At 46.1% G+C, this 9,089-nt stretch overlaps 1 protein-coding gene across 18 annotated transcripts in view; it reads left to right on the forward strand.

Moving 5' to 3' along the window:
- LOC127002502 (demethylmenaquinone methyltransferase-like) overlaps positions 1-6,783 on the forward strand; it is a 94,339-nt gene extending 87,556 nt beyond the window's left edge. For 3 of the 18 annotated variants that reach the window (XM_050868525.1, XM_050868536.1, XM_050868542.1), the window contains 2 exons: positions 5,886-5,998; positions 6,343-6,772. In XM_050868525.1, the coding sequence (XP_050724482.1) occupies positions 5,886-5,998; positions 6,343-6,423 (194 nt within the window). In that variant the 3' untranslated portion in view covers positions 6,424-6,772. Of the gene's footprint in view, positions 1-1,536; positions 1,650-2,257; positions 2,351-5,885; positions 5,999-6,342 lie in introns of all 18 variants that reach the window. The other 15 variants (XM_050868537.1, XM_050868524.1, XM_050868526.1 and 12 more) reach the window with 12 other exon arrangements.
- The last annotated feature ends 2,306 nt before the right edge of the window (positions 6,784-9,089 follow it).

Here is a 9,089-nt window from a genome sequence, read left to right on the forward strand (position 1 = left end):
CATTAGGGAAAGGGAAAAATTCCCATGCACATCACGACACCGGGAGAGGTACTGCTCTCGCAGATCCCGCAGACTGGGGCACTCGACCTGGGATTAGAGGGAAAGACAACGACTCAGTAAACCTTCCATATCACTTGGCAACGTGGCTTATGCAACTTTGCCGCCTGACGGACCTTGGCAACAGGCGCCAGGCCACACCATTCAACGTTACGCCACAATGGACAAATGAAGGAGATCTCACTCTCGCGCCCTGCGCAGCCATGCACAGAGAGAGAGAGAGAGAGAGAGAGAGAGAGAGAGAGAGAGAGAGAGAGAGAGAGAGAGAGAGGTAGCCACCCTCTCTGAGGAGAGTAATGGAGTGATGTGGCACCAGCGCGGTCTCGTGGGGAATCCTTGTGTCGCGCCCAAGGGCTCAAGTTAAAATCGATAGACTAACATATGTTAGGAATTAGGCCAGTTAACCGGGGGACTAGACAAATTAACTATTTCCCTTATGGAACTAGTCTCGGGCCGAGAGTTCAAGCCAACTATGAGTATCGTCTGAGCTCAAATAAGCCTTCGATGGTACTTGAATACTTCGGTCATCGGCTCCCAAACCGAGACAGAATCAACTTATTCACTGCCTGAAGACTAACCACATTTACCATGAAAGGAATAACAATAGTGAAGTGTTTCCTTTCATGAAATAATAACTAATTGTTCTTGCTGAACTAAAATTAAAGAGCAAGGATAATTTAACCGATGGAAACAGAGAGGAAAGCCACGCCATCTGGCGAGAGAAATTCAAAATATCGCTTCAGACCCACGTGGTTGGTTTTCTCTCACTCCACCACCGGCCTTCACAAAGTAAAGACCAAGGCACTGCAGCCCACCCATTAACTCGGACGCAGTGTGCCTTCTATTACCTGACTGAGGGATACTACACCCGGCAACGAAACTTCAGAGACAACAATATCTTTTGAAACCCGCTTCTCAGCTAAGAGCCCCCAGCAGTTATTTGAGACAGATAGATTTTACTACACGGATCCGGTAGGATTATCATTTGTTCGGCTGTCTGGAGGTGCTTGGTGGATACCTTCACCACCTAATAGCTGGTAAGCACTTATTTCTTTGGGATTGTCTGACGGGTGTGTTATTTACTTTGCGAGTGACCTAACTGTTGGGTAGGGTAAATTTACTGATTCCCAACAACTTCTACTAATGCTATAACTTCTACTACTATTACTGGGGGCTTCGTGGTGCAGTGGTTAGCATACTCGGCTCACAACCGAGAGAGCCCGGGTTCGATTCCCGCCGGAGTGGAAAAATTTGGGCGTCTTTTCCGATACCCTACGCCCTTGTCCACCCAGCAGTGAATGGGTACCAGGTATTACTCGGGGGCTGTGTCCCGTCTCCTGGGATCTGTTCCCTTCTCCTATAATTCCTTCCCCTCCTGTCTCTCTCCGGCATATGACCACAGATGTTGCTCCGACTAAACGAAACATTCCAGTACTACTACTACTGCTACTATTACAACTACTACAGCCACTCACACAGGCACATAGACGCTGTGGACCCGTCGGAGGGCATGATGAAGCTGCGAGAGACTGGCATCTATACCAACGACTTCCTGGAGTTTATCGGCAGCGGACACTCCACCGTGCCCAAAGGTATTTGTGATTTGTTTTTTTACATCAAAGGACACGGCTCAAGGGCAACAAGAGTACAAAAAAAAAGCCCGCTACTCGCCGCTCCCATAAAAGATAAAAGTAAAGAGTAGCAAAAAGAGAGGTCAATTTCGAGTGGAGAGGTGTCTTGATACACTCTTCTTGAAATAAGTCAAGTCATAGGCAGGAGGAAATACAGACGAAGGAAGATTGTTCCAGAGTTTACCTCTTGCATAAGGGTTTTGGATACTATAGGGATGAGCATTAGTAGAAAGTCGTGTGCAGTGGGGCCGCGGGGGGGAAGGAGGCATGCAGTTAGCAAGTTCAGAAGAGCAGTCGTCATGAAGATATCGATAGAAGATAGAAAAAGAGGCAACATAGCGGCGGAATTTAAGAGGTAGAAGGTTGTCAGTAAGAGGAGGAGAGCTGATGAGACGAGGAGCCTTAGACTCCACTCTGTCCAGGAGAGCTGTGTGAGTGGAATTATTGTTATTGTTGTTGTTTCATATTTAAAGATTAATATACGTATTTTTCTTCTACATCTCTCTCTCTCTCTCTCTCTCTCTCTCTCTCTCTCTCTCTCTCTCTCTCTCTCTCTCTCTCTCTCTCAGACACATACGACCTGGTGGTCATCTCGGGCGGTATGGGCGAAGGTCACATCCCACTCAGTGGCCTCGACGACCTGGTGCGCGTCGCAAAGAACGGTGAGTGAGTGAGCGTGCGTGCGTGCGTGCGTGATTGTGAGTGTTTTTACAACAAAGGAGACAGCTCAAGGGCGCAAAAAAAGGAAACATAATATAAAAATACCCGCTACTCGCTGCTCCTGAGAAAAAAATCAAGAGGTGGCCGAAAGAGGGGTCAATTTCGGGAGGAGAGGTGTCCTGATACCCTCCTCTTGAAAGAGTTCAAGTCTTAGGCCGGAGGAAATACCGATGAAGGAAGATTGTTCCAGAGTTTACCAGCGTGAGGGATGAAAGCGTGAAGATGCTGGTTAAATCTTGCATAAGGGGTTTGGACAGTATGGGATGAGTATGAGTACAAAGTCGTGTGCAGCGGGGCCGCGGGAAGGAGGGAGGGAGGCATGCAGTTAACAAGTTCAGAAGAGCAGTCAGCGTGAAAATAGCGATAGAAGATAAATGAGTTAACATCGCGACGGAATTTAAGAGGTAGAAAACTATCAGTTGGAGGAGGAGACCTGATGAGACGAAGAGCCTAAGACTCCACTCTGTCCAGAAAGGATGTGTGAGTGGAGCCCCCCCCCCCCCCCACACACACACACACGCGAGATGCATACTCCATACGAGGGCGGACAATGCCCCTGTATATGGATAGCAACTGTGCGGGGGAGAAGAACTGGAGGAGACGATACAGAACGCCCAACCTCGAGGAAGCTGATTTAGCGAGAGTGGAGATATGAAGTTTCCAGTTGAGATTTTGAGTTAAGAATAGACCGAGGATATTTAGTGTTGAAGAAGGTGACAGCTGAGTGTTGTTGAAGAAAAGGGGATAGGTGTTTGGAAGATTGTGTCGAGTTGATAGGTGGAGAAATTGAGTTTTTAAGGCATTGAAGGACACAAGGTTTCTTTTACCACAATCGGAAATGATAGCAAGGTCTTAGGTTAAGCGTTCTGCAGCCTCCAGTCTGGAGTCGTGTACTTCCTGTTGGGATGGCCTTCTATTGAAAGAAGTTGAATAATGCAGAGTGGAGTCGTCGGCGTATGAGTGGACAATAAAGTTTGTTATTGAAAGAAGATCATTGATGAATAACAAGAAGAGAGTGGGTGGTAGGACAGAGCCCTGTGGAACACCACTGTTGATAGGTTTAGGGGAAGAACAGTGACCGTCTACCACCGCAGAGATACAACGGCCGGAAAAGAAACTGAAGATAAAGGAACAGAGAAAGGGATATAATCCGAAAGAGGGTAGTTTAGTAAGCAAAGACTTGTGCCAAGAGTCAGTTAAGAGAGCAAGAAGATCGCCAGTAGAACGCCCATTGTGGAACCCATACTGGCGATCAGATAGAAGGTTAGAAGTGGAAAGGTGCTTTTGAATCTTCCGGTTAAGGATTGATTCAAAAGCTTTAGATAGACAGGAAAGTAAAGCTATAGGGCGGTAGTTTGAGGGATTGGAACGGTCACCCTTCTTAGGCACAGGCTGTACAAAGGCATACTTCAAGCAAGAAGGAAAGGCAGATGTTGATAGGCAGAGACGAAAGAGTTTGACCAGGCAGGGTGTCAGCACGGAGGCATAGTTTTTAAGGACAATAGGAGGCACTCCATCAGGTCCATAAGCCTTCTGAGAGTTGATGCCAGAGAGGGCATAGAAAACATCATTTGGAAGAATCTTAGTAACGGGCATAAAGGAGTCAGAGGGGGGATGAGTAGGAGGAATATGCCCAGAATCGTCCAGGGTTGAGTTTTTACAGAAAGTTTGAGCGAAGAGTTCAGCCTCAGAGACAGATGAGACGGCAGTGCTGCCGTCAGGGTTAAGGAGAGGAGGGAAAGAGGAAGAAGTGAAATTGGAGGAGATATTTTTGGCTAGATGCCAGAAGTCAAGGGAAGAATCAGAAGAAGCAAGGTGTTGACATTTTCTATTGATGAAAGAAGTTTTGGTAAGTCGGAGAATAGATATGGCATGATTCCGGGCTGACATGTAAAGGTCATAGTTAGCGGGAGTTCGAAGGCTCTGGAACTTTTTGTGAGCTACCTCTCTATCTTTAATAGCACGAGAACAAGCATGATTAAACCAAGGCTTTTTAGCATGAGGAGTAGAGAAATAACGTGGAATGTGAGCCTCCATTCCAGAGACAATCACCTCTTGAGATGCACTGGGCACACACAGAGGGGTCTCTCTCCTGGAGACAGTAATCATTCCACGGGAAATCGGAAAAGTACATCCTCAGGTCGTCCCACCGAGCTGAAGCAAAATGCCAGAAGCATCGCCTCTTCGGTGGGTCCAGAGGATGTGCAGGAGCGATAGGACCGGAAACAGAAATAAGGTTATGATCGGAGGAGCCCAACGGAGAGAACAGTTTGACAGAGTATGCAGAAGGATTAGAGGTAAGGAAGAGGTCTAGAATGTTGGGCCTGTCTCCAAGACGGTCGGGAATACGTGTAGGGTGCTGAACCAACTGCTCTAGGTCGTTGAGGAGAGCAAAATTGTAGGCTTGTTCACCAGGCTGGTCTGTGAAAGAGGATGAAAGCCAAAGCTGGTGGTGAACATTGAAATCTCCCGTGATGGAGATTTCAGCGAAGGGAGAGTGAGTCAAGATGTGCTCCACTTTAGAATTCAAATAGTTAAAGAATTTTACATAGTTAGTAGAGTTAGGTGATAGATAAACATCACAGATATATTTAGTAATAGAATGACAATTAAGTCTTAGCCAGATGGTGGAAAATTCAGAAGAGTCAAGGTCGTGGGCACGAGAGCAAGTGATGTCGTTGCGCATGTAGGCGCAACATCCAGCTTTGGATTGAAATTTAGGATAGAGATTGTAGGAGGGAACAAAGTAGAGGTTGCTGTCAGTAGCCTCAGAAACCTGTGTTTCGGTGAGGAAGATAAGATGAGGTTTAGAGGAGGAGAGATGGTGTTCCACAGAATGAAAATTAAAACGATGACCGCGAATGTTGCAGAAATTGATAAGGAGGAGGTTCGAAGAGTTATCAGGACACCTCTCAAGTCGGCAGCCAGAAGGGGAGTCCTCCCTGGGGGAAATTATGGTCCCCCCCCTCCCCCCAGGCGGGGACTGAGAGGCATTGTTATTTTTCGCCATTTAGAATTTTGAATTTTGGGAAAAGGTGTGTGTGTTATGTGAATATAGTGTGGTGTAGAAAGAGAGAGGAACTGTCTTTAGAGAGCATGCTGAACTGCTCTCTGGTGTTGATGAGACAAAAGGGAAACGGTTAGTGAGGACATGGGAAGGGTATTTGAAGGGCTTCAGCACCCTCCTCGCTTCCCATATATCCTCACCGGGAGTAATTCACGCTCATTCGGTTGGTGTCTTCCTACCTACTCCTACTATAGGATCGCAAAACAGTTCATGGTAATCCCAGCAACTTTTACGAGAGGTTTTTCAAACAGCCGAACTTACGCGCCGTTTAGGATGGAAAAGACCCTACATAGAGACTTCAGATTTGCATGGAATAAACCTTGAGGTGGTCTTCCTAGGGTGGGCTAGACGACGCGCCTCCTAGCATATGACCCAATGATTAACTGATTTCCTCCTCTCCGGCCCTCCAGGAGGCTTCGTGATCATCGTGATGCGCCATGAGCACCTACAGACCGTGCCTTCCTACAAGGACAAGCTGGAGCCTTACATGGACCAGCTGGAGGCGGACGGGAAGTGGAAGAAGGTAGGGAGCACCGTTGCCAGATTATCGTACTGAGAGCATAGTATTTACCGTTTTTTGACACTTAACTATTGCCAAGAAACATCAGGAATTAACTATTTTAACAATAGATATAAATGAATCTAGTTATTGAGCCCTAGGAGACGGAAGTTGGTAAATATAAGAGGCTGAGTACAACTATCTGGCAACGTTGGTACAAGAAAACATTTACTCTAATCAAGGTTTCTGTCTGGCGGGGCTGTTCACTGTATGGGCGCCTGTCACGACACACTGGTATAAGGAGATGGTCAGGAGCTGGCCAGGGGGAGAAGGTCACGTATTTGAAATGATGGTTATAATTCCTTCAGGTGGAGCGGCGCACCGTCCCAAACTATTTCTGTGACAAGGAGGGTCTCGTCTTCGTCTTCCGCATCACTAAGCCTGAGTGAGGAGGAAGAGGAGGGAAGGGGAAAGAGAGAGATGAGGAGGAGGAGTTATAGTTATAGTTCGTCGCGGCACCCGAGACAGAGGTGTGAATTATCGTGCTCTGGCAACCTGGTGTCATGGCGTCTACGATGTTATATGATAGTCTATGCATAGGACACATTTGTCAGTATTAATCATATTATTGAAATTGTCATAAAAATCTGTTTTAGTTTATAAGGCTGAGGCTGCAGAATGCTTAACCTCAGACCTTGCTATCATCTCCGATTGATATAAAAGGAACCTTGTGTCCTTCAATGCCTCAAAAACCCAATTTCTCCACCTATCATCTCGACACAATTTTCCAAACACCAATCCCCTATTCTTCAACTACACTCAACTGTCACCTTATAATTCTTCAAAACTAAATATCCTCGATCTATCCTTAACACAAAATCTTAACTGGAAACTTCCCATCTCTTTTCTCATTAAATCGGCTTCCTCGAGGTTGGGCGTTCTGTATCGGCTCCTCCAGTTATTCTCCCCCGCACCGCTGCTATCCATATACAGGGGCCTTGTCCGCCCTCGTATGGAGTATGCATCGCACGTGTGGGGGGCTCCACCCACACAGCTCTTATCTATCTTTCGGCCACTCCTCTGTTGTAAAAAAAACTAATAAGGTCGCTGATTATGTAGCTGTATGTGTCTGTGCATGTGTAATGGCAAATTGCCAGAGCACGAAAACGAAGATCTCAGACTCATGTGCTGCGACTATAGTATACGTTTAGGAATGCTTGGTCTGGGCCTTGGGGTCTTGATGATGTACAGACATGTGTGTATATATATATCTATATATATATATATATATATATATATATATATATATATATATATATATATATATATATATATATATATATATATATAATAAACGGGTGCCTACTTCCCCTCATAATCATGTTAATCTTTGTTTGTTTCTCAAGTTAATTTAAGTGAGTACTCTTCCTAATTTTAAATGCGTCTGCTGTTCCTAATTTACAATGTGTCAGCTGTTCCTAATGTTAAAAGCGTCTGCTGTTCCTAATTTTAAAAGCGTCTGCTGTTCCTAATTTTAAAAGCGTCTGCTGTAGCCCTACGTGGCGCAATGCAGAGGAAGTTAACTTATTTAATCTGAAAGTAAAGTGAAATGATCAGAAAGTAAAGTTAAGTAACAGAGTAGTGATGTATATGTGGCAGTGAGCATGTGGAAGGATGAGATGGAACGAGAGAACAAATATTAACGAACATAATAAGAACTCTCGCTCCCATCCCTCCCTCCTCCAGACTTTCTTCCTCGAACAGAGTCGTCCGCCACTGGAACAGCCTCCCCGCAGAAGTAGTCAGTGCGGAAACGATCAACTCCATTTCCACTGACAGTAACTTTACTGCGTCGGGAGTGAACTGAACGTATCCGAGAGTAGCAGAAGTGCTTTAATCCTTTCGACAGGTCACTTAATGTTCTTAGTTCTGTTATTTTCTTCTTCTACTACGATATGTCATCATCATCATCATGATTTCGTTTAACGTCCGTTTTCACTCTTCCTGAGCGGTTGGACGCTTTATGGGTCTCCTCTATTCTGCTCTGTCTTCTGCCTGATGCTCATCCAATCCCATCACTGCCAAGTCTACCTATATACACCTTCTCCACGTTTTCCTAGGTCTACCAACTGGTCTCCTTCCTTTTACTTTCAATCTCTCCAAAACTCCCAGCACTGTATCCTCCCCTGCTCTTCACATGTCCAAACTATAGGAGTCTCCCTTCTGAGCACTGTTTCCAGGTTCTCTACTCCACATCTGTTAGCCACATCTAGCTGCACTGGACACCCTGTCTTGCCAATCTCTCCACAACTCCCAGCACTGTGTCCTCCCCTGCTCCCTTCACATGTCCAAACCATCGGAGTATTTCCCTTCTGATCACTGTTTCCAGGTCCTCTACTCCACATCTGTTACTTACATCTGAACTGGGTACCCTGTCTTGCCAATCTCTCCAAACCTCCCAGCACTGTATCCTCCCCTGCTCTCTTAACATGTCCAAACCATCGGAGTCTTTCCCTTCAGAGGTGGTGGTGGAGTGGTTAGCGTGCCGGCCCCGCCTTCGCAGCGTTGATGATGATGAGGGTTCGAATCCGCCGCTAACCACCTGGGATTTTTCAGTCACCGCCGAGGGGCCTAAGACTACCCACATGCTGTCCTCAAGACTATCCACCAACCCGGACTCTAGAAGAAGCTATGCAAGTGAAATCAAGAATGATCTCCGGGATGCAGCATGAGCCAATAATAATTGCCCCACAATAAACATTAGTCTGCGTCATAACGGGCTCGGGCCCACCATCAGGCCCCTAATAAAAAAAATCCTACCGGCGCTTTAGGTCACATGTAAAAAAGGAAAAAGGAAACTGTTTCCAGGTCCTCTTCTCAACATCTGTAAGCCACATCTGCACCGAACACCCTATCTTACCATTCTCTCCACAACTCCCAGCACTGTGTCCTCCCCTGCTCTCTTTACATGTCCAAATCCATCGAAGTCTTTCCCTTCTGAGCACTGTTTCCATGCAGGTCCTCTACTCCACATCTGTTAGCTACATCTGCACTGGATCGACACCCTTTTATTATGTGATATGGAACAAAGAATAAAGGAGATAATTAATTGCTC

Source organism: Eriocheir sinensis, chromosome 23 (assembly GCF_024679095.1).
Source record: "Eriocheir sinensis breed Jianghai 21 chromosome 23, ASM2467909v1, whole genome shotgun sequence".
NCBI classification, from domain to species: Eukaryota; Metazoa; Arthropoda; class Malacostraca; order Decapoda; family Varunidae; genus Eriocheir; species Eriocheir sinensis.